The sequence below is a fragment of the Ailuropoda melanoleuca genome, chromosome 9, assembly GCF_002007445.2.
Source record: "Ailuropoda melanoleuca isolate Jingjing chromosome 9, ASM200744v2, whole genome shotgun sequence".
Lineage (NCBI taxonomy): Eukaryota > Metazoa > Chordata > Mammalia > Carnivora > Ursidae > Ailuropoda > Ailuropoda melanoleuca.
Genome location: NC_048226.1, coordinates 50,057,174 through 50,084,178, shown reverse-complemented (window position 1 = coordinate 50,084,178; position 27,005 = coordinate 50,057,174). Strand labels below are relative to the sequence as shown.

Genomic DNA, 27,005 nt, shown 5'->3' with positions numbered 1-27,005 from the left:
TTTTCTTTTCTACAGAAAGGAAGTCTATAAAACTTCAAATTGTCATTTGAGACGAATTTAAAAACTAGAGAATGAAATAATAATAATACATAAGACACATTTAGCTTTAACTAAAATTGTTAGAAAGTATATATAATGCATGATATAAGTTATCCTCAAGAAAGTATGAATACTATATACAAGAAAGTATAGATAAATACTCTTTCAAAATTTAATAAGAGTTATTGAATATTCCAGTTTTCACACTGCTAAGAATAAGGAAAATAATAAAACCAAGTCAAAGTTATTTGAGTAAAAAAAAAGAATTACCTTCATTACTAAATACATGAAAATAGATACTGGAAAAAGAATGTAAACAGAGACTGCATTAGTGTAAGGATTACAAAAGTTAATACAATAGTTGTAGTCTGGGTTACTAAAGTTATTAACATAAACAGTAATATGTTACCATAAAGTTAACACAAAATAATAGGACTTGGTGGTCTGATTTGTGTCCTTCTTCTACAATCAAATCTTTCTTCCCTCCTGGAACAAGTTTACCTTTTTTTACCCACAATTCTTCTTGAGCTATCTAGCATTCCACTTCTATAGTTTTTTTTTTTATTATTATTATTATGGCTGCCAACTCGTTCATTCAATCATTCATGTATTCATTTTAAGACATTACAATGGACGCTCTCATAACTGACCCCCAGTTAACCTCCTGGATAAATAATCATTCTCCCTCTCCCAAGTGAAACATGTTAATGGATGACATAAGTGCACTATATGCACTTTTTTTCTTTTGTATTTTGATAAACATTGAACAAGCTAGAATGTTAAACTTTATCTAAGAAAAGAGGAAACCTCAGAACTGGTTGGTTTGATATCATGCAACCTCTTACATTTTCAGTACACAGTTAGAAATCAATTGTTTTACATACTTGTTTTCAGTTTTCACTTTAAAAAGCAAGTACTATAATTATAGCTATTACAATAAAAATCTCTTAAATATGAAAAAATATAAAAGTATGGCTAACAGGCAACTTTCTAATAGATGTCTGTTCTAAAACTGAGTTGTGTCAAAAGTACGTAGTACTTGTTCCCAAATCTGATATATTATGTAAATTGTAGTTGTATAGTGATTACATTATTTAATTAAACATTAAATAAATAAGGGCAAAAGAAGGCATTTTTTTACCCTAGGTAAACTGAGCTGAATGCTTTGGAAATGGTTTGAAAAACAGTGAGTTGGATACAAAAACAAACAAACAAACAAAATCACCAAGTTAAGTGTGGGCAAGACATTTTTTAAGGACAAAGGCGAAAAAGCTGTCATTCTTTAAAAGAAGTCGATAGTCCAACAGGCATTTTGGATCATTAAATCCTTGCTTTGCTTTTAAGAAACAAACTGGAGGGGCGCCTGGGTGGCACAGCGGTTAAGCATCTGCCTTCAGCTCAGGGCGTGATCCCGGCGTTATGGGATCGAGCCCCACGTCAGGCTCCTCAGCTATGAGCCTGCTTCTTCCTCTCCCACTCCCCCTGCTTGTGTTCCCTCTCTTGCTGGCTGTCTCTATCTCTGTCTAATAAATAAATAAAAAATCTTTAAAAAAAAAAAAAAAAAAAAGAAACAAACTGGAAATACTAATACGCATTCTGGATTGTGGCAGAACTCTAATCAGCAGATACATATTCAGAGAAAAGTCTTTATTCTACATCAAAATATTAAAAAATGTATGTTTATATTTAAAGTAAAAATAAAATATTTTAGGTATATAGGGATTTTCTTCCCTTACTCTCTAGTTGGCTATTTTATATTAAAATCAATTAAAAGTGCTTCTATATGTGTTACTAAATAAAAGTATCTAAGGAATGCATAATTATATTTTAGGTACACTTTTAACTGAAAACAATTTTTCTTCAAATATTTCAAATACACATAAGAATTAAGAGAATACTGTCATGAACTCCCATTTACTCAGCAACAATTATCAACAATTTAGCAATCTTGTCATCTATCCCAGCTTTTTTTCCTGAGGTACTTTAAAAGCAAATCCCAGACACATATCATTCTTTATCTTTAAATACATTATTATGCATTTCTGAGTTTTTGTTTTCTTTTTGTTAATATTCCCACAGAGAAACACTTTAACAGAGTAGTTCTGAAGACCAATCGAACCCTGAAGGAAAGACACCACTCTAGAAGAAAGAGATAGATGGAACTGATACTCTTGAACAAAAACACTGGCCAGTATCTCTTTAAATTATTCCACAGAAGCTCCTTCCATGAGAGTTGTCCTGAAGTATCGAATGATTACAATCTATCATAATCCAAAGGAAAAAGGTACTCACTAATGCCACTGGAAAGAACGTTCTTCCACAAATCTTGCAAGGTAACAACTCTCCCACTTGGACACTCCCATTTTCTAAAACAGAAAATTTAATCAATAAATTCTTTGCTCAAATTGTGAAACTTCCAAATTTTAATGTCTTCATATGTAAGTTGTCAGTTCTTGTGGAAAATGTCTTGTTTCATTTTGGAATAAGCAATATTATTGATTAAAATAGGCACAAGACTTAGAGCTATCGGTGGTTAAAAAGGACATGCCAAATACTGAAGTCATGATCTAAGTATCACCAAACTGGTATTTTTGGAAATACCTTGTTTTCTTTAATTTTAACCAAACCAATTTGTTATATTCTCTGAACTTATAGCCTCTCTCTACTGTAAATTACCAAACTTTAAAAACCAAGTTTACCTTAAGGCTAATATTATATACTATTAATCTTCAAAGCATTAAGATATAACTCTGATGATCAGTGAGATGGCTTCCTGAGATGATCTAAGGATTCTAGGATAAAAAGAATCCTCTTTTGTTTAACAGCAGACAATAGGAAGTATAACGCTTTAATGAAAGCATTACTATGCTACCTTTGTTAAATGAATTGTTCATTATTTTATACATATAAAATTATATAAGGATTCAATGGACCAGCAAACTGAGATATTCTGTCCTATGGCACAATTCACTAAATAAGGGACAAGTAGCTGAAACTTTTACTCAATCAAAACTTAATGCACCTATCATACATTTTCATACAACACATTTTGTTACTAAATTGTTGTAAAAGAAACAACTACATTCTTTGGAATTCTACATAGCTGAGTCAATTTGTCATTTTATTATCTACCCAATTAGCAAACTTAATTTATTTCCATACCTGTAATCTTCTGAAAATTATACTTGAACCTATATAACTTAAACATATTTTCTGCTGAATATTTTACCGATAAAATTATTTTATCACATGAAAGATAAATAGAAAGCCACTGTCTTAGAAATAACCTAAAGAAACTCATGAGAAAAGCACAATTATGACTTCATATAATGTGTTTCAAAGCATTATAGTGAGTTCAAGAAAACTAATAAAATAATCAAAATAGACATGGATGGGCATACAACAATCAAACAGCAACAGAAAAACTGTTTTGTTCTCTCATTCTCTTAATACTCCACTGCCCTATTTTAAAGGTAGATAGTGACTATCTGTCATCTCAGATGGAGGCAATGTTTCTATGGTGGCAGTTAAGCAGTGCGCACTACAAAACCAAAGATTTGACTGATTTGTTCGTCTCCAATACCAGAGGTTAGGTTATTTAGGGAGAGCAACCTCATTTACAGGGACTTAATTTCACTAACTATCTAAAAAGTTGAGGCAGTTGCTGGATAGAATCTATAACATACATTAAGAATGTCTTCATAATGATGGTCAAAGTGATGTCACACGAAACAATCTATTAAGCTTGTTAATTTACAATTTTCATATATTCCTTTAAATTCTAAGCAATTTTAAAATTCATCAATACAAAATGTTAAAGAGTATCACATATTTTACTTGCTTTAAAGTATATTTCAGTTAAATAAACGACAAAGCAAAATTTTATAAAAAATTGACTATTGAGAAAAATATTTTCAACCCCTGGAAATAATGCGAGTGCCTACTTGGGCACTTAGCACTTGCTCATATGAGCTTACTCATATCAAGTAATAGTTACACTAGGGTAGAATAACACAGTCATTGTTCTTATAAAGCTAATAGTCTACATAATTTACTTCTTTATTATATCTAAGAACCAAATGATCTCCCAGTTTTTAATGTAATAGCAACTACAATACAGTATATAATAAAATCCAATTCTTGGTATTAATTCCTACAAGTTATCAAATATGTTCAAATTGTCTTTAAAGGAAAAGCAGCAAATATCACTAAAAGGCATTAAAAAGAGGAAACAGCATTAAAGAGAAAGCAGTTAAGAGCAATTATTTCAAAAAAGAAAAAAATTAAGTCATTACTTCATTCAAAATAAGTAAAGACATAAATTTATAATTTCCTCCATCTTATATTAGCTGGTCATACAGCATAGCCCTATAATTCACAAAATATAACATGTGCTTGTATGTTAGTGTCAACACTCCCTTCTACCAAAAGGTCACGATAAGCAGCTTAGATTCAGAGTCACAAAGCTACATTTTGTTGTAATGGTATTCATTAAAAGACATGACAGCTTAGCAAAAAAGGCACTGAAATTTGTCTCATAAGTCCCAGCTCTATCACATAGAACTATAACACCCTGGGCGAGATATTTAATCTCACTAAGGTTCAGCTTCCTCTTGTATAAAATCTGGAAGGAAGTTAGGTTAAATGACCTACATGGCCCCTTTCTATCTCTAATACACCATAATAAATATACTGTATTTATTTAATAAAATCTACCTTAAGACCAATTAGCAAGAAAAGTACATGCATGATAACATACCGCTCTTACTATTAAATTAAACAAAAATTTGGTCATATATGAAGATGATTAAACCAGTTGACCAACTGCAGATTGTGGAATGAGTGCTTCAGGTAGCATGCAGAATGCTGAGAAAATCACTTCCATTTGTCTCCATACAGAATTGAGAATCTGCAAGGAACTATAGCAAAGAAAAAGATGTCTCTCTCCTTGTTGGAAAAGTCTTCACTACATGAATTAGAAGAAAATGTATGACTAATCATGTAACAGCCTCAGTTTAACATTCATTAAATGAAGATATTAGCTGCTCAATCTACCTTAAAATTTAAGGGACCATCTGAGATGTTATACATGAAAATGGTTTAGAACCAATGAAATAAGTAAATACTACTCTCCAGCACATGCAGGCAAACTTCACTAATCTCTCCCGTGTGGCAAAAGCTAGCAAATTGTGAGGCTTATAAAAATATAGTAGAGACAATATGCAGGGGGCGACTACTTTAACAGAGAGCAAGCACTGTTGAAAGCAGCACTCAAACTAACGGACAAAACCACGTAAAGTACCTTAATATTCTAAAATTCTCCAGAAGCTAACCTCTCCTTATAAAATTTATCTCACACACAGTGGTGATTCTGTTATGCATTACTGTATTTAGCAACTTCAAAACCTGCACCATAAGTCTTGAAATGGTATTTTTATGTAATACTATTACATATATATTATATATACAGATGTGAAATAATATGCTGTTATCTAAATAGTTATGACATTCTAAAATGGATATATTTAAAAAACAGGAAAGAACATTTTCAAAAGAAAAGAAATCTTAGAAATTAAGAACAGTTCTGGCTTCTGTGGAGCATGTCTATTTCTTCACTACAGGTCACTGCTCATCTGAATCCAACCTTTAAAACACACCTTCATTTTGAAGCATACAGCAATCTGTTTTACCACCCTCTTCCAACAATCCTTTTCAAATCTAATTATTTTCAGGTCAACAATCTCTAATAATTAATCTCACAAGATTTTCCTCTTTCAGCTCATCCTACATTTCAACATTCCGACATTCACACTTAACCTACTCAACACATAGCCTTCACACTCCACTCCTCTTTAGTCCATCACTCCAGTTCAACAAAAATGACTGCTAAAATAATTTAGTAACAGTCCACCCCTGAACTCTTAAAATACCCAAGCACCTTCTCTGACCATGTACCTTCTACCTCTCTTTAAATCACTTTCTTGATCTCAGAATGATTTGCATCTTCTTGATAACCCATTCCTGGTTGCACTTTCCTTCCTACTCAGTATGAACCTGACTAGTCATTTTCACTTTCACCAATCACCCTCAAATCCCATGTTCCATGGTCACATGCTTGGCAAATGCTAGATTAAACGAATGGGTTTTCTTACAGAACTTCCTCAGTCTTAAAAAAGAGATGTAGTATATTATTATTTCCCGAACAGAAATCCTGACCCTAGGAGATATTTAGGGCTAATGTCCTGAGTAGCACATTTTTTTGAAACACTGGCTTACATTTACTGACTAACTCCTCTCTACCTCCCTTTCTCCTCCTATCTGAACTATAGGCAAACTTTATCAGGCCTAAACACTACATTAAAATAGATCAATTTGTTGATTTCCCAAGTATTTGTTGAGCACTTAGCGTGAGACAGGAACTGTTCTATGAGGTAAGCAAACAGTGATGATCTTACAGAGCTTCTACTCTTCTAACACAGAAAAAATAAAAATACATAAAACGTCGGGTGGTGATAAGCGCAATGTAGAAAGAGTAGAGTAAGAAGAAAGAAGACAGTCATAGTGCTATGCGTAAGGGTATTCAGAAAGTGGGTAGGATCAGGGAAAGCTGCTTTAATGAGGAGACTTTTAAGAGTAGAGGCCTTAAGAGTCTTAATAGACAATGAAACCACCATGAATCTAACTCCCAAATCCAGAAGCACCTGGCTGGCTCAGTTGGTAGAGCGTATGACTCATGATCTCAGGGTCATGAGTTCAAGCCACATGTTGGGCATGGAGCCTACTTAAAAAAAAAAAATTAATAATAATAATAATAATAATTGCCAAATCCAAAGCTCTCTTTTGAATCTTCATCCTACTGGCCCTTTCTATAGCATGAGGCAGTACTGGTCAATCCCTTCCACCTTTAAAGTGCCTTTTCTCTTGGCTTCAGTGACACTTCTCCCTCCTAAGCCCAAGTTTTTCAGATCTCAGAAGCTAAGCAGGGTTTGACCTGAACAGTACTTAGACCTCCAGGTATACCTGGTGCTACAGGCTTTTTCTGGCACATAGTCACTACTCAATAAATATTAGTTTCTCATCACTTTCTTTTCTTGATAATTTTTAAATCCCTTTACAGACTTCTTCCCACTCCAATTTCCTTTCCTGCTCAACCCCAAAGCATTAATTCTTCCCCAAACTTTTCTCATTTTATTACATAAAACTTTCCTAGGTGAATGCATCCACTTGCTGTCACTTACATGTCATGACTATAAGCTAAAAACTCCATATAAACATTTAAAAGTAACCACGAGGGGCGCCTAGGTGGCACAGTGGTTAAGCGTCTGCCTTCGGCTCAGGGCGTGGTCCCGGCGTTCTAGGATCGAGTCCCACATTAGGCTCCTCCGCTATGAGCCTGCTTCTTCCTCTCCCACTCCCCCTGCTTGTGTTCCCTCTCTCGCTGGCTGTCTCTATCTCTATCGAATAAATAAATAAAATATTTTTAAAAAATAAAATAAAATAAAAAAAATAAAATAAAAGTAACCATGAGACATTTCTATTAGATAGCCCCCAATCTGTACAAACACATTTCTAAGGCCAAACTTGTTACCTCTTCTCCCACACTCGGTCTTCCTTCTTGGTTAAAAATATTAATTTTACCCCTTAGTCAAAGCTAGACAGCCCTTTATCTTTGATTCTTTTTCTCTCTCATATGCAACAGTCATATCTCACCTACCTCAGAAATATCTTCTAAATCTATCCTCCCTTTTTAATTCCCGCTGTCTGTGACTTAGTTCAAATCCTCATCCCATATATGTATTTCCAGTCTCCTTTCTTCAGCCTATCCTGCTACTATAGCCATCTAGTAAGATTGCCCACAGTCCCTTCCAAGCATGCTGTTTTACCCATACTGAATCACTCCTAAGCTCCTAACACAATTTCCCTATGAGTTTCCCCATCCAATAAATAAGTACTGAGGGGGCCTCCTATGTACTAGGCACTTCGCTGAATGCTTTATATATGTGACATCATTTAATATTAATATAGTTCAGGTAGATTGGTATTTAATAGCTCCAGTTTTTATAGCTGAGGAAACTGAAGTTCAGATTTACCAAATTATAGAGCTAAAAAGAAACAAAACAATGATCCAAACATAAGCCTCTCCAACACACTGGCTATTAAAATAAACTAGCATCCAACTCAGCACCAAAAAACAATGACTACTAGATAAATAAATAAAGATGAAGAATTATTCAGTAAACTAGCATGTGTTTGAACCAGAGAAAAACAAAACAAAAAGGAAATCCTAATGGGACAGGAATGCTTTCAACTAAATATAGGGCACACTAGAGAAGAGCAATTAGACTTCTAATGAAGTTTCAGAAGGCAGTACACTAAGATCTGCTAACCAAAAAAGGAATGGGCAGCCAGATCTCTTTTACAACTATTAATAACCACTTATCACCATGTTATGAAAGAAATGACAATAGATTATTAAATCTGCTTAAAGTTTATCATCTCTCCATTTTACGGATGAAAAACTTAGGAGAGATTAGAACTCTCCCAAGTCTAGAACTAAGAAGTCTACTTGCCTTAGTATACCTACCTACAGGGCACAAGAGTTAGGTGAAAACGAATGAAAGGTTTTGCTCCAATTACACACAGAACACAGGTGAAACGAATTACACACAGAAGTGCTCAGTATACATTACACAAAATCATGATAATTTATATTTATATTTAGTTTTGAAATACAATGTTCTGCCTAATACCTCATCTCTTAATGACCAGGAAACATGAAAAGTCCCAGAAGACCAAAAATAATATAACTGGTACATGCTTTATATGCAAATAATTCTTAAAAGAGTATGATAATCTTCAATAGAATTTTTTAGGGGTCCATATATTTTCTGGTTTTGTAATCAAGACTAGTCCAGTAACTGGTTTCAACTAGAAACATGGGTCTCAAAACCGAACAGTACAATATTTGCTCAATTACTATGACATGGTGAGCAAATTCCTGGAGATTTTCTACTGGACACTGCAATATAACATTTATTAGACACTTCAAAGTGCTAGACTTTAGGGGTGCCTGGGTGGCCAAGTCGGTTAAAGAGTCTACCTCTGGCTCAGGTCATGATCCTGGTGTCCTGGGATGGAGCCCAGCATCTGGCTCCCTGCTCAGTGGGAAGTCTGCTTCTCCCCCGCCCTACCCCACCTTACTCTCTTTCTCTTTCTAAAAGATAAATAAAATCTTAAAAAAAGAAAAAAAAAGCGCTAGACTTTAACTTCCAATAAGGGAAAAACTTTATCTTATTTATCACTGTTTTTAAACAAAAGAACGGATGAATGAATTAATGAATGGAACCTTAAGATTCAAACTTTTGGTCTTTGCAAAATGTGAACTAACAAGGACTGATTTTAGAAAAAAAGAAAAAAGAAAGAAAGACACTGTCTAACTTCAACAGAAACTCTCAGAGTTTTTATTTTTTAGTTTAAACCACCTGAAATTACCAATATTCAATTGTTTTGCCCTACAAAAAAAAACCCAATTTCATATATTTTTAACCTAACCTAATTAAAACTAAACACATTATAGTTAATGATAGTAACTCATTTTGTTAAAACAAAAACAAAAACAAAAACAACCCCCCCTCCGGAAAAGTAAGGAGCAAGTACTGTTTACCGTGATACATCACAAGCTGGGCCCATAAAACATGCCCCTCATAACATATCATAGTACATCAGAATACATGTATTTTTCCATCAATGTAATTAAATACTATACTAGGTTTTCATTATATTTTAAAAGCATTCTTAGTAAGATTTCAATAGTAATGCCTTAGTACTGCTAAAATACAAGGTTCGGGGCGCCTGGGTGGCACAGCGGTTACGCGTCTGCCTTCAGCTCAGGGCGTGATCCCGGCGTTATGGGATCGAGCCCCACGACAGGCTCTTCCACTATGAGCCTGCTTCTTCCTCTCCCACTCCCCCTGCTTGTGTTCCCTCTCTCACTGGTTGTCTCTCTCTGTCATAAATAAATAAAATCTTTAAAAAAAAAAAAATAAAAAAAAAATAAATAAAATAAAATACAAGGTTCACTAAAACATAGACTCAATGAGAGCAGGGCTTTTGACTTTTTATTTTTTGCTATGTCCCCAGGGCCTACAACGGTGCCCATCATAGACAAAGTCATTCATCTAAGAACAAATATTTATTAAGTACCTATTCTGTGTCAGACACTGTTTTAGGTGCTTAGCATACATAAGTGAAAAACCAGGTGAAGATCTTTGCCTTAATAACAATGTTAAATAAAATAATAAATATCTGCAGAAAAGTTGTTTTAAAGCACTTTATGTGTGTTATGATAACTTCACAAGAATTCCAGAACCCATGATCCTACCCACTGTGCTACAAGACCACTACATATTTTAAAATTTATTTAAAAAATAAGGTGCCTTCAGGAGTCCTCTAAAAAATAGTATTTTGAAAGTAAGGAGTGCGATCATTACAATTCCTACTTCATGTAAACTTAATGATCTCCCTGAAATGAATTAAATGATCAAAGAGCAGGATCTTCATTTGTCACAGTATACTGCAGCTGCCCACAAGCGGAAAATTATCAGAATTCTTATCTACCATTCTCAAGCTGTTTACTATGAGAGTAAAAGCATGAATAACTATCATATTTATCATTACATTTGTTTTTTTGGTATGCTTCGGTAACTGCAAAAAGTTACCAGTTAATACTTTTCACTTCATAACACAACCTGAAATAATTTGCTCACTGGCATGCAACAATACAGGGCTCAATGTCTCTGTTTATTTTTAATTCCACCTGAATCTACGTAAAAAGGAGGGCGGGAAGCTAAACCAAGGCAACAAGATCTTTCTTCAGAAGGATTAACCAGAATTTGAAAAATAACCTTGAAACTGTTGTTGCCAATGTTGGCTGTTTTTCTTCCTTTGTGTTTTTAGGCAAATGTTGTATTACAGAGGATAAAATGGACAAAAATAATAGAGAAGTGAAAGAATTGAGAACAAAGCAAAATCTGGAGTCATGGTTACAGCACATGGATTAACTCAAAGATAAGGAATCAATGCCGGCTCTTCCTTACAGAGTCGTCATTAATAAGCTCTTAAATCCTTCTGTTAATCTATTGTCCCGGCTCTGAAGCTGGCCAGTGACTCTTCCTTGGGAGATGCTCTTGGCATCCCTCCGGTACAAGATGCGGTAGAAATAGAAAAACGGTTACCTAGGGAAACTGGCCAAGTAAAGTGTTAGGACCTAGAGGCTGAAAACACCCCGGAGCCCCAGCAGAGACTGGCAGCAGGGAGGCCATGGACATTAATGAAGACACCACTTTGCAAGAAAAATAAAATCTGGCCGGAGACTCTGATTACCAAAAGGACACTCAGGAGTCAGGCAAGACCAAAAGATGATAGAAGAGACCTGCAGGCAGATGCCAAAGGGAGTATCAGGCTGAGGACTGTCTGAGGCGGGGCAGCCTGAAGATTATTAGCTCCACGGTGTTGGGGGCCGTAAGGCTACCGCCCGCCAGGGCCTCGGGAGGAGCGGCGCAGTCCGCCGCTTGGGGGCAGCCCTCGCCTCCCCGGCCCGGCTGTCCTGGGCACCCCGGATTGCTCCAGGCCCGCTCTAACCGCCCGGCCCGCACCTCTTCACCTCCTCACCTTCCAGACCCTCCATTGCGCCACCGCCTCTGGCTCCCCGAGATTCCTGCCCCAGCACCCACCGCCGCCGCCGCCGCCACCGCCACCACCGCCACCGCCCAGCTCCGGCTGTAGCAACCCGGCCGCACCTCCCACCCGCTAATATCCCGGGCTCCCATTGGCCCGACGCTAGCGGGGCGGGGCTCAGGAGGGGCGGGGCTCAGGGGAGGCGCGCCTCCTGCAGCAGCTTCACCGCTACCTCCCGACTATGAGCTTTCCCCGTTGTCCCCGGTAAGCCTAAACCGCTTCAGGTTGCGTACCGTCGCTAAACGACGCCTTTGTTCTACTGACTGCACACTTCATTCCCTCACACACTATCCTTCCATTTAGAATGCCTCAGAACCTCATGGGCAGCCCTTCACCAGTCCCTCGATGAGTCAGTGGAGTTGTCTCCTCGTCTCTCCCTCTCTGAGGGCTCCAAGCTAGCAAGCAAACCAAACACAGGCCGTGCACTCCAATATGCAGCGCACTCTCCATTTTCCGCTATTTGGTCACATGACGTTACCTGAGCGTATTCCCTAGAGTGCATAGTCACACAGATTAAGGAGTTAAGGCACTTCCCCCCTCCCCCGCCCCGAAATCATACTTTGTGTCTGGGACTGTAGAACTGAGATTGCTCTAAACACTTGGAAACAATTTTCTCAGCATAAAAGTTTGGGCTGAAAATTAGAAGTGAAACCCAGCCCTCCCTTCATCTTCATCTACTCTGGGCCTACCCAGGCCCTATATTTAATCATCCTTTAACTAAAATAGTCTGCTGGCTTCATAACTTATGAACTAATACCAAAACTATGTTTGATAAGGGAGTTTAAGGGCGGAGCTAACTTACGGAATGAGGCCTATTTCTGTCAGAGTCAAAACCTTGTGGCGATGAAGGTGACTTCAAAACTGGCTAAAACTTTTAACAGTCTAACACATTTCACCTGAACTAAATTTCTTTGAAAGTTTGATTTAGCAGGGTGATAAACCATATTTGTTAACTCTAGTATATATACTGGCAAATTATCGGTATTAATGTAATTTTTGTAGCAAATCTTATATTACTTTTTTCATTTATCTGTTCAGTTGCAGAGTTTTCATATCATATTTAACTTCGTCTACTGTTAAAAGTATGTATCTTACAAAGCAGTAGCCTTTAGGAAGCAATGGTCCTCCTACTCCCCACTCAAATGAAGGTATTACAGTTGACCCTTGAATAATATGGGGGTTAGGGGTGCTGCCACCTGCACAGTGGAAAGTCCGCTATAACTCTTGAGTCCCCAAAACTTAGCTAATTGGCTGTTGTTGCCTGGAAGCCCTACCAATAGCATAAACAATCAATTTTGCACATTATATGTATTATATACTCTTAAAGTAAGCTAGAGAAAAAATGTTACTGGGAAAATCATAAGAAAGAGAAAATAATTTACAGTACTGTGTTTAAAAAAAAAATCCACATGTAAGTGGACTCTCACAAATCAAACCTGTACTTTTCAAGGGTCAACTATATAAACTAGAAACAAACACTAGAGGGGGACATCACCTCTTGTTGGGAAGGTTATCCAAGTACAGTTGAATGTGGTATGGTTCATCTCTTACACAGTCATGTGAAGAAAAACTTCAACCACGACTGTTTCTATTCCTGCCCATGGTTCTGCTCTGACTTTTCTGTTCGTATAACATCTGAGATCCTAGGCCTTATTGGCCAGACCACAGCCACCTGCCACTTAGCCTCCCTGGTCTAAAAGGTCCTTTTTCCTTGGTGCTGCTAAAACAAAGCTAGAATTGTGGGGGAGTGGATGGGGAGGACTTTTTAAAGAGCACAAAGGAAGAAAAAAACCACACTTGGAATAAAACCCAAAAATAAAGAAGCAATTTACTTTACAAGTTCTTGAACTGAAGTCAAGCCAAAGATTGAGCTGGCTAATACATACTCTATTATGCATAATAGCTATAGTAACAACAAAAGCAATAAGACAATAATAATGATATAATACAATTTTTAAAAATCATGTTAAGCGTATTTTAGGTCCTTTTCATATGTTCACTTATTTAATCTTCAGAACAATTCCTCAGAGTAGATACTATACTTTACATTTTTCAGAATTAAATATTTATTTTCTAGATGTCTCAGATTAGTTTTTTGTCATATTTATACTACTAGTGAATGTAATTTAGATTTAAAGTCTGGTCTGTCTGATTTTACCTATGGCAATTTCATGGGACTCTTCACTTTCCTTCCTCACCTTGCCTTCAAGTTGCCTCAAATATAATTCTAAATGTTCAGACATGTTGTTGAAGGTATACTTAGGTAGGCATTACTACTGTGAATCTTAATTCTTTAAAACATGCCTGCTAATCTCCTGTACAGATAATAGGCTCTCAGCACTTTTATGCTATAGTTATCCTGGCTCCTGCAGCATTTTTCCTGCTCTTGACCTCTGGGCAAAAAGTGTAGTTTCTTATATGCCTTCCTAAATTCCATTCTCTGCCTCCTACATCCTGGCCTGAGAGTCTGGTCTTGGTGCTCTCTTCTGACTTTACTTCCTCTTGCTCTATTCCATTTTTCTGATGCATCCATTCAACAAATATTTGTTGAGTTCCTACTATATTTCAGGCCCATTTCTTTACTAGCCAGTTACTAAAAATGATTACTAGGCAGTTACTAAAATGAATGAAGCTCAGTTCCTTCTCTTATGTTCCTTATCCGTTCCTATTTTTTTTTTTTTAGCTGCCAAGTGATCTTTTTAGGTGATGGTTACATTCATAGATGAATACAAAATAAAGATTTCCTCACCTCTTTATCATACAAAAAAGAAAGCAAAGGTTCAGAGACGTTTATTGACTCAATACAGGTGACAAAATTAGTAAGTAGCTGAAATAGATATTGGACCCTATCTTATTACAACATATCCCTGATTCCTTATGCCTTGCATTACTTTCTCTTCACCCATTATTTCCTGGAGCCAATCCACATCTCTTTTGCACCTTCCAAAGGGCTGAGCAAGCCACATATATCTTCTTGTTTCAAAGCCCCAACCTCCTGTTGGATCTTACCCAAAGATCAATTTCCCTTTCAGAGACAACATTTGGTTCTTGTTGATATCATTTTCAGAGCGTAACTAAATGAGATTCTGAATCTCAGTGAGAATCCAACTCCGTTTATCAATTCCCTTTATGTAAGGTGTTTTTCTCTCCACAGCCTCCAGAGGAATGGCCCACTATAATTTAGTAGTTCACACATTTAGTAATCATAACAAAATGATAACTTTCATCAAAAATGAAGCATATTTCCCCTAAAAGGGGAGAAGGAGCTGTTGAACAGTTTTCTAGATCAAGGAAGCACATCCTGAGTTGGCTCTTACTTGTCTTATTTTGTAGATTGAAGTAAAAACAAATCAGGAAAAAAAAAAATAGTGATAGTCCTAAGTAAGGAAACACCGAGAAAAGGAAAAAAAAAAAAAAAAAAAAAGAAGGAACTTAAAGCAAGCTTCATCTCCTTCACTGATTGGAAGACTACTCCATTCACAGTGTGATAGTGATTATTCTACTCTTTCCCCTCTAGTTCCAAAAGAAACTCCAATTCCAAAAGGAATCTCTATTCTCCCCACTTTCAAAACTAATTCTCAGCAGCAATAGGATACATTTTTCCACCTTCAGTTATGATCCCATCTATCCATCCCTTGCCACCACAATCCCAAATCTTATCTGAAAATCTGTTAATCCAAATACTCTCACATACACAACTCTGTTCTTGGTACAACAGAAAGCTCCAAAGAAGTCTCTCTGCTTTCTGCTCAGTTAACATCTAGTAGAGGAAGCCCTGGCCTAGACATAATACAGTGATAAAGGATAATATGTTCAACATATTGTTAAGTCCTAGATGATTTGATACAGTTTATAAAAGTAATTAGTTTCAGGGATTTCAGGGAGACATTTGCATGAAAGGAACAGTTTAAAAGATCTTATGAGGAAGTAGAATTTAAATTATATCTTGAAGGGTGTCTTTGGTTAGGTAAAGATCACCAAGGATGAGGGGGACAATGGCATAAGACTTAAGAAATTAATGGAAGTCTGGCATGTTCTGGGATAGTCAGTAAAGAAATAAGGAGAGTAATTAAATATATTTATTCATGATGTAATATTTTTTTCCAAGTTACAAAGCATAAGCATTATAGTTATATAATTCATATGTTTTTAATCTCAGATGCAGAGTGTTGAGTTAATAATACTTACCAGTGTGCAACACATATGTCAACTGCCTACACAAAGGCATCTTTCTTCCCCCATTTAATTACTTAGATTTTCATCCACCATTTTAACTCTATTTCCCAACCTCCTCACTATAAGTACCATTATATCGCATTTAAGTTCAAAACCCACAGATATCTTTGGATATATGTGGTTCCTTGAAACATACGTGGTACTGTTTTATATGTGCATCTGTTCTTAATTTATATACATGACATTATACTGTAGCCTTCATTGAATTTGAAATTTTTAAATAAATATTCATTTTGAGATTCACCCATGCTCCTGTATATAACACTAGTTTATTGCATCTGGATGCTGAATTACTGTATGTATACACATTTTATTTCCCATTTCTGTAGTGATAGGCACCCAGTTGCCTCTAACCTGCTGCTACAATGAACATCTTTGTGCCTGTCCCCTTATGAACCTGGGCTCAAGTTTCTCTGGGATGCATCCCTGGAATGGATTACTGGATCATATTCATTTCTAGTAAGTATGCCCAGATTGTTCTCTACAGTGGCTCTACCAGTGTACACTGCCATCAGCCATGTGCAAGAGCACTCATCTTCCTATATCTCATTAGTAGCTGGCTTACTTCTAATTTTTACCAATCTGGTGAAAATCAAGACTTGGGCATCTCTTTATATGCTTGCTAATTCAGTTTGATTTTCAATGAATTGCTTAGTTTTATCCATATTTTATATTGGGATTCTCATTTATTCTTATGGATGTGTAAATTCCTTGTATATTTTAGATGTTAACGTCTTGCTGTTTTGATTATTTTGATAATCTTTTTCTAGTTTGTGAAATATTTGATAACTTTGTCTATACACCTTTCATTGAACAGAAGTTTTTAACTTTGATGCTGTCAAGTCCTTCAATATATTTTTCTTATGAATTGTGATTTGAGTTTTTATTAAAGTTCTCTTCACCTCTAGATTATGAGAGTATTTGCTTACACATTTTTCTATTAGTATAACCAAATCTAATCCTAAGAAAACAGAGACAATTTAGATACAGACTAAGAAGGACAGCAAAAACATTTTTTTTCTAGTGTCCTGTATGTTATGGGTAACTCTAAAAATTCAAATAAGAACCAATGCCTAGAACTATTTTTGACACATTGTGAACTTCAGCTTTTTGCCTATTGTCACCAGGAGAGCCAAGTGTTTTTAAGTGCTCCTTTCCCCACCTGGAGGAAGAGAAACCAAAAAAAAAAAAAAAAGAGAGAGAAAAAATATCATAAGTCCTTTACCCCTTGCCTTATTATTAATCATAGCAGCTTCCAGGGGACTTTAAAAGAGTTTTCTTAAAAATGCTGTAACGGGGGCGCCTGGGTGGCACAGCGGTTAAGCGTCTGCCTTCGATTCAGGGCGTGATCCAGGCGTTATGGGATTGAGCCCTACATCAGGCTCCTCCGCTATGAGCCTGCTTCTTCCTCTCCCACTCCCCCTGCTTGTGTTCCCTCTCTCGCTGGCTGTCTCTATCTCTGTCGAATAAATAAATAAATAAAATCTTTAGAAATAAATGCTGTAACGTATTTCAAATAAATATTATGTAATGTTAATGATAATGTTAGGATATTTATACTAAGGAAAAAAAGGAAAAGTCTTTCATTATAAATCACATAAGTGAGTATCTTGGTACCTCTTTATGATTTTAAGAGCCTTATAAGTCTGTTTCTTAAAACAATTATTAGATACTATAGTTTCTCCAGCTACCTTTTAATGGAAACAGCTGTATGAGAATTCACCTTATGAATACATGTAATTACTAATATAATTGATTACTTGGTTTTAAGAACAAACAGGTAAAAGTGGAAAACTAAAGCTCTAATTATCATTGTAGCTATGCATGTTATTAGAGTTATCTGCCATTAACTATTTATACAAATGTCCACATTTGCAAACCTATCTTTCTAGAAAAATTGCTTATTAGTTTTACATTGAAAGTACACTATTCTATTTACTTCTTACTTAAAACATACTTCTTACTTAGAATAAATTTGGTATATTGTCTATCTAATTTTGAAATGTGCATCCAACAATTGTTTGCTTGCTGTTTCTAAGAAACACAGAATTGCTTAAGCCTTAAGTATACTTGTGTTTCTTAGCAGCTAACAGATAATCAAGAAAACAGAAATAAGGATTTCCTCTGGCTCTGTTTTCAAAACAAAATGAAGTTTATATTTTAGAAGAAAGAGAAATTCCAGATTATAAAATAATAGTATTCATAGGAACTTAATTTATATGTAATTCAAGGAAGGACCAGTTTTCAAAACCGTAAAAGACTACAGTAAATGTCAGTCTTTTTTTTTTTTTTTTGAGAATTCAGGGAGCTCTTAACACCTTTGCAATGTCTCTGTTATTATGAATATCAGTGTCTTTTTGTAGCAGAGGTTGTTGTTTCCAGTTTCAAATCCCCTTTACTGGAAGGTGCATCCAGCCCAGCTGTTGAGAATGTTGGCTAATAACCCATTGCTACTTCCTTCTCTAAAGAATTGCTTTCTTTATGAAGAGTACTGCCATACCTAAGAGGTTATGGCCTTCAACATCAGAAGGGCATCCCACAGCCAAAGACAGACTCTTGGGTACAAAAAGCTAGCCTTTGATTCAGGGTGTGCTGCCAGTCTTATAAGACCACATCCTTGCTTACCTATCTTCTTCTTACTGCCCTAACCTGTTTCTCTCACTCAAAAGGAGTCATCTCTAACAAATCACTTACGCAGGAATCCCCCTCTCAGTCCCTGCTTCTAGGGAACCTAACCTAAGATCCCTTTATAGGTATATAGTAGTGCCAATTTAATGACCTAGTGCTATTATTAAAAGTTATTCCATCCCATGCCCTGCTGTACTTGAGTTGATAATAACTATATGGAATATTGACTGTTCAGTGCTTTTGATAATCAGCATTTTCATAGGGCATTGCTGTTTTTGAGAAGCTTAGTGTAATATTTCAGGCATTGGTATTCAATAAACGTTTGCTAAATGACTGAATAGATATGAGTAAATGGTGTGGTTTTCAAAATAGTTCTTTTGAGTAGGCAGAGAGGTTTTATTTAACACATAACGGTTGGGTTAATATGTTGATATGCATACCATTTTCCATATACTCTCATGTTGTCCTCATAACCTACCTGTGAGATAGATGTTATTCTTCCCATTTTCATATCGAAGATACTGAGATTCGATAAGACTAAGTGACTTTTTCAAAGTTACAGTGAATACGTAGTGCGGTTGGAATATGTAAATAGATTATCTGACTTGAGATCCTTATACTATAGCATAACTGCTTCTTCTTAATAAGAACAGTGAGCATGTTGAGAATGACAAGGGAAGGCATTGGATTTCTACTCTCTCAAGTTTCAGATCAGGAAAGAGAGGACTGATAAACGGTCCATGGAATGAAATAAAAGCAAATCATCTGAATTACTCTTTATTTCTCTTAAGGACAGAATCTATGTGTCATGGTTAATTTTATGTGTCAACTTGGCTCGGCCACAGCTTCTGGGTATTGGTCAGAAAATATTCTGGATGTTTCTGTGAAGGTGTTTTCTGGATGAGATTAACATTTAAATTGGTAATCTTTGAATAAGGCAGATTGTCTTCCGTATTGTGGCTGGGCCTTAGCCAGTCTGTTGAACAAAGACTTTCCCTGAGAGGGAAGGAATTCTGCCTTTGGACTCAAACTATAACTCTACCCTGGATTTCCAACCTTATGGCATAACCCTACAGATTTTGAACTTGAAAGCTTCCACAATCATGTGTGCCAGTTGCTTAAAATAAATCTTTCTCTCCATATATATGTATATACACACTCCATACAGACATGTGTTTTTGCTCATGTATGCATATGTACATGTGCACATATGTATATATGTATGTACATGTGTGTACATATATGTGTACATAATTTATACACCCTGTTAGTTCTGCTTCTCTGGAGAACCCTGATTAATACTCCATGCTTACCCACATAGGTGGGTAACCAACACCTAAAAAGCAACAAAGTAAAACCAAGAATATTCTCTGGAAGAATTTATAATCTTTATATAACCTTTGCCATATTCAAATACTCCATTGGCTGCTTCTAGTTGTTAGAGGTTTCCTTTGTTCCTATCCTCTTTTTAAAGAGATACATACTTCATCTCTTAGTGTGTCAATTTGGACACTGTAGAAGAATCATGGCCCAATTTCAAAAAATAAATTTTTAAAGATTTAACAATCTCCTCCCACTACAACTTTATTTTAGAAAGATTCAAGAAGATTTATTAAAAGACTTCTAACATGGGTGGTTGTTTAGCTAAACCAAGGACTAGAACTGAGGTTTTTTTGTCTTCTAGCCCTTTTCCCTTCAAGCTGTAATTTTATGTCTCACATAAACAAAATTTAGCTTAGTTCAGTTCTAGACATTACACAAATAAAAACCTGTGACCTCAAGGAATTTAAAATGTAGTTAATAGAGCAAGAGCATGTGAAGAATATAATAACACATGACAGATAGCAAATTAATAGCATATTGGATATAATTAATGGTGATATTTTAAAAAATGCTACGAATAGATGCTCACATACCCAATGCATACACTGCTAGAAGGAAAAGTTTAGGCAAAAGAGGCAGAGCAATTATAGGGGAAAATGTCTATGTGGTTTGGAATTGGAAAAGTCTCTTGTAAGAAATACATTTTGTATTTGTTCTTGGAAGATGTGTAGGATTATGACAGGCATTTTGGGTAGGGAGTCAATCACAGGATGAACAAAGGGAAAAAGCAGGAATGATAATGTCAAGATCAAGGGACAGTGAGAACATGTTGCAAAAGGAAAACTAATTAGATAAGTATATACTGAGCACTTTTTATGTGTGGGAAATTTAAATTAGGCCCAGATTATAGAGGATCATAAGTGTGAAGCTTTCAAACTAAAACTTATTTCATAAACAGTGAAAGATCTTCAGCCTTGATGATTTTTGGACAGGGTAAAATATTTTTTGAAGTATAATTTAAGATGAATATATCTGGTAGAGACAGTGAATAGGGTAATCTCTTGGAAGGACCCTGAAATGACCCAAACCTAAAAGGATAATAGTCTGGCCTATTGTGGTCACAGAGTTGGTAGGTTCAGGGGTATTGTTTTATAGCATTTAATATTACTCATCTCCGTGGTACAAGTATACACATCTTTTCTTGCTAATTACACTAGCCACCAAAGTGTGCCTTTAAGTAGATCACCCACAAAAAACAGTAGCAAAATGTGAAACGAAATGCTATTTTTCTGTTTATTATTTGTTGGGCTAATATCCAATACTTCCATTGTTAGAACTACAATAAAGCTTAGTTGGACTATACACCATAAGTTATATTAGTCAGCTTGGCCTGCCATAGCAAAATACTGTAGATTGGGCTTAAACAACAGAATCTTATTTTCTCACAATTCTGAAGGCTGAAGTCTGAGGTCAGGGTGCCAGTGTGGTCGGGTTCTGGTAAGGCTTTCTTCATGGCTTATAAAGAATAAACTTATTGCTGTGTTCTTCCACTGGTAGAAAGAGAAAGATCGGGGTGCCTAGGTGGCTCAGATGGTTAAGCTTCTGCCTTCAGCTCAGGTTATGATCCTCAGGGCCTGGGATCAAGCCCCACTTCACATTGGGTTCCCTGCTCAGTGGGGAGCCTACTTCTTCTTCTCCCTCTGCCATTCCCTCCACTTGTGCTCTATGTTTCTCTCTATCTCTCTGTCACATAAGTAAATAAAATCTTAAAAAAAAAAGAGAGAGAGAGAGAGAGAGAGAGAGAAAAAGATCTCTCTCTCTCTTCCTCTTCTTATAAGGTCACCAATCCTGTAGAAGTAGGACTCCCACCCTTATAACTTCATTTAACCTTTACTAGCTTCTAAAGGACCTAATCCATAATCCACATACAGTCACATTGGGGTTAGGGCTTCAACATATGAATTTTGGGGGAACACAATTCAGTTCATAGCAGCATTTATTCAGGCATAGTATTGGAAAATTAAAAAGTAACATACAATGTGTATGTATGGCAGTGTAATTTATAGTGACTTCTATTACTGCTGAATGTCACCCAAAAAGAGTGTGTGTGCGAGAGTTGACAAAGTGAGGCAGAGTGTATCTTTCCTTAATATTAGTGTGGAAATCAAAAAGGATACAATAAATATTTCAAAGAAAATTCATAGGCCTTGCTGATGGGTCAGATGCATTTTTTCCATGTCATCTGCATGCAGTTATTTACTTCCAGAAATATTAAAGCAACTTCTAATAACATCATTAAAATATAATCTTACCATTAAAAAATCACAAACAGAAATAAAATTATAATAAAAACTAGTTTTAACTTATTACATATAATACATACTCATTAGGTATTTGTTGAATAATAATTTGTCAGTTTTACCCAAACTACATAAAATGGCTATTATAATTGAGGATTAACCATAACTCCATGGCTTTTTGGCAATTACGGTTACCCAAATTAAGAAGAAACAAGCTGAGTCACAAGATCTTTTTTTTATTGGGTATTAGGAAGTATTCTGATTCCTCAGGAATTTTCTCCTGAAACTGAATTACAGAAGCAATTTATGGTGAGACCATCGAATTGAAGGCAAATTAGAAAATTAAGATGACTAGTCTGTATGATTAGAAGAATGGAAATGCTAATGGAAGAAATAGGAAATTGGCAAACAAGTTCACTTGAAACAAAAATATGCATTTGGTAATTTATAATAATGGGAAACTTCAAGATAAAATATAAAGCTAAATATGGTATTTGCAGTAATGCGTAAGATGTATTTTGTCAAAGAAAGACTTAGATTTGTGTTGCCATTTAGAAATTGCTAAAGTCATTGTGTTTTTTACAGATACTTCTGTAGAAAGATATGAAGACCTAAAATTTGGGGGCTTACTAACAAGCCAAATCATTTGTATGTGGGAAATTATAAAATAAATATAGTGAGTTAACTGTCACAAGATCAGGGGGTAAATTTAATCATCTTCGACATGAGTCAACATTAAATGAACCAACACACGTTTCCAAACCAAATGAAGTTCCCTATACCAAGCTGTCATTGCCTCAAAGTTATAGTTCCTTAAAACTATAAGTAATAGTATTTTCACTGTTTTATGAAAGCATTTTGACTCTCTTCGTAAATAAACAGATAAAAATTAAATGATAAATAATAGTAAATAAACGATAAATTAAAAAAACAACATGGTAAAAAAGATACAGAATAAAATCGATATAACATAAATTTTTTGGTGTTGAATTATAAATATGCATAAACTTTTCCTTATCTCTCTAGCAAATATAATGACTCTGTTTTTTTTTTCAAAAACAAATATGGCAATTGTCTTTCATTCTTTCAAGATTTGTCATTAAATTCCTAACTGAGACTTGTAGATTCTGGCTTCAGATATATTTTCACAGCCAGAATTAAAATAATTAGTATAGGGTTTATATTTTCTACTTCCACATAGTAAAAAAATAAACATGATTGGGTCTGTATTGAGGGATGTGATATATAATATGAAATCTAAATATTTGAGGCTTCAAATACTTTTTTTTACTATTGTTATTTACAGAGATCTAGTAGTAGCAGTATAGCCTAGAAATTTAAAGTAAACTTATTTTGAAATTAAAAATGAGGTTTTCGTTATGTGTCCTTTACAAATGGACCTTAGAAATGCAAAAATCCGAAAGAATATTCTATGTTGGAATTTGGGGGTTTTTACACAGTGAAGCATCTTTATAACAAACACTTTATAGTTCTTCCTTAGAGACAACAGCAGAGAGAAATTACAAAATTACTTTTTGTGCTCCAACTGATGAGCACTTTGCCCAATAATTCTGTGAAGTCTGGCTAAAAATTGCAGCCGCATCGCAGTGTTAATACAATTCTAGAACAGAATTGACCTATTTGAGGTCAGTCTGTTCTTTGGAACTTTATTTAAATTGAACACTGTTTTTTCCCAAGAATTTTGCCAGTTTCTAGATTTTATATACTCTTGGTCATATCTGATTCCAACTACATAGTTTTGCTGAATTATCAATTTAACCCTGGTCCTTGGTCCTCATCCCCCAAACTCCATGATGATCCCAGTGTGGACCCAGTTCTTTTTTATTCCCTCAATGCCATTCCCATAATCATCTACATGTATAGTAGATTTGTGAAAACTTAGTATTAAGAACAATACATTGAAACCACCGGTTTGATTATGATACTTAGAAAATAAAATATTAAAGATATGAAGTCTCTTACATAAGCTTCTCCAGTTTGCTTGTAACACAGCTATTAAATTTTGGTTCTAAATACCAATTTTTAACAGACTTACTACACAGGTGAACTTACTGTTGGTGAAATTAAAACAGATAGCTGAGCCACATCATAAATTAATAGCATTTTTTCATCATTGGAAATTTCCATTTTAAGTTAAATCACTTCTTCAAAATTTGAAAATGAGATAAAGAACTTATAAATTCAACACTCAAAAAACAAATAATCTAGGGGCACGTGGGTGGCTTTGTCGGTTAAGTGGCTACCTTTGGCTCAGGTCATGATCCCAGGGTCCTGGCTTCGACCCCCATGTCGGGCTCCCTGCTCAGCGGAGAGACTGCTTCTTTTCTCCCTCTGCTGCTCCCCCTGCTTGTGCACTCTCATTCTGTCTCTGTCAAATAAATAAAATCTTAAAAAACAAACAAATAAATAATCCAATCAAGAAATGGGCAGTAGACATGAACAGACATTTCTCCAAAGAAGACATACAGATGGCCAACAGACACATGAAAAAATGCTCAATATCACTCAGCATCAGGGAAATACAAATCAAAACTACAATGACATACCACCTCACCCCAGTCAGAATGGCTAAAATTAACAAGTCAGTAAACAACAGATGTTGGCTAGGATGCAGAAAGAGGGAACCCTCTCACACTGTTGGTGGGAATGCAATCTGGTACAGCCACTCTGGAAAACAGTATGGAGTTTCCTCAAAAAGTTGAAAATAGAGCTACCCTACAACCCAGCAATTTCACTACTAGGGATTTACCCCAAAGATACAAATGTAGTGATCCAAAAGGGCACCTGCACCCNCAAGAAATGACCTAGGGTGGTTTAAAATTCTCTAGGAGTGTCTTGGGTATAATCTGAAATTGGCCCCCAAAAGTGGAGGGTGGAGAGAGACCAAAGAAAGAGGCATGCCTCTCCAGGTTGGTAGGTGGCAGTTTTAATAAGCAAAGAAAACTTCCATACAAGGCTTGTCTTGGGTGACAGCAAGATGAATGGATCCCAACACCAGCCCACCAAATCTTAAAAATCTAGGAAGAGGCCTTAACTGGGTTCAGTCACATATGCTGTATGGGTGTTCTCAACACCACATCACTATCTCAAGCCTACGTCCTTGGAGCAACCTCTGAGAGCAAGAAAGGCAAGTGGAATCTGCATTCCAAGGACAGGGAATGGGGTGAAGAGGTTCTAAGTGCTCCTGTCCAGCTCATCGGTCATTTGGTGGTCACATCTTTTTGATGACATTCCTCAACAACCTGTCAACCTAAAATTCCATATTCAGCAAGAATATTCTTCTTCAGGAGCAAAAGAAAAATAAAAACATTCATATGTGAACGAAAACTAAACGAATTTGTTGTCAACAGGACTGCTCTAAAAGAAATGCTAAAGGAAAGTTTTTCAGGTGGAAGGAAAAGATATTAGAGGGAAAGTTGGAAGCTCAGAATTGCAGGAAAAGCAACAGATATGATAAATCTCTGGGTAAATATAATAATAGAGTAATTTTTTCTTTTAATGTCTTTAAAATATGTATGATGATTAAGAACAAAAAATTATGACAGGGTTTTCAGTGTTTATAGGTGAAATAATACAACAATCACAATATAAGGGGGGAGTAAAGGGATCTATATAGTGACAAGATTTCTACATTCCTCTTGAAAGTGGTAAAATATTAATTTTAATTATAATGTAAAAAGCAAGTATATGCATTATTATCCCTAGAACTACAAAAATAGCTGTACAAATTGTTATAGTCAAAAGCCAAAATAAATTAAAGTGGATTATTAAAAAATATTCAAACAATCAAAAAAAACAGGAAATGGAAAACAGAATAACTTAACAAGCAATGGAGGAGACAAGCATAAATAATAAAACAATAGACATAATTCCAAACATATTATAATTATATTAAATGCAAGTGGTTTCAACATACCACTTATGAGATTGACCTAGAATCAACAAGAAAGAGAATCAACTATATACTGCATACAAGAAATCTACTTTAAATATGATTGTTGTTTAGGGGCGCCTGGGTGGTGCAGTTGTTAAGCGTCTGCCTTTGGCTCAGGGCGTGATCTGGGATCGAGCCCCACGTCAGGCTCCTTGGCTGGGAGCCTGCTTCTTCCTCTCCCACTCCCCCTGCTGTGTTCCCTCTCTCACTGGCTGTCTCTCTGTCAAATAAATAAATAAAATCTTTAAAACAAACAAATAAATAAATAAATACATAAATAAATAAAGATTGGTGGTTTAAAAATAAAAAATTGAGAAAAGATAAACCATGCAAACACTAATCACAAGAAAGCTTGAGTGCTATGTTAACAGGCAGAGAACACTTTGCAGCAAGAAAAATTAGAAGGAATTGAGTGGCATTATATAATTATTGGAAGGGTTAGCTCAACCAAGAAGACATAACGTTTAGATTATATAACTCACAACAGAGCTTCAAAATGCACAAAGCAAATGCTGATAGAACTAAAGAAACAAAAACTCAAAATTAGTGTTGGAGATTCCAACATTCTTCTGTTAGTTAACAGAATAAGTAATGACAAAACAAAAATCAAAAATGTTTAAGAAATCAAACAGTCAGTTGAATTAGTTGACATTTGTAGACACTCCACTCAACAAGAGCAGAAATACAAATTGTTTTCAAGGCAGTTGGAGCATCCACCAAGATAAAGGATAAGTTAAGAAGTTTGGAAGAATTGTAATCACCAAAGTATATCTTTGACCATAAGGAGA

The 27,005-nt window shown here is 35.6% G+C and overlaps 1 protein-coding gene across 4 annotated transcripts in view; it reads right to left on the bottom strand.

Moving 5' to 3' along the window:
- ZC2HC1A (zinc finger C2HC-type containing 1A) overlaps positions 1 to 11,825 on the bottom strand; it is a 51,132-nt gene extending 39,307 nt beyond the window's left edge. For all 4 annotated transcript variants that reach the window (XM_034668224.1, XM_034668226.1, XM_034668225.1 and 1 more), the window contains exons 1-2: positions 11,710 to 11,825; positions 2,332 to 2,405 (exon numbers count right to left, since the gene is read on the bottom strand). In XM_034668224.1, coding sequence (XP_034524115.1) covers positions 2,332 to 2,405; positions 11,710 to 11,725 — 90 coding nt within the window. In that variant the 5' untranslated portion in view covers positions 11,726 to 11,825. The remainder of the gene's footprint in view (positions 1 to 2,331; positions 2,406 to 11,709) is intronic.
- Positions 11,826 to 27,005: the final 15,180 nt, after the last annotated feature.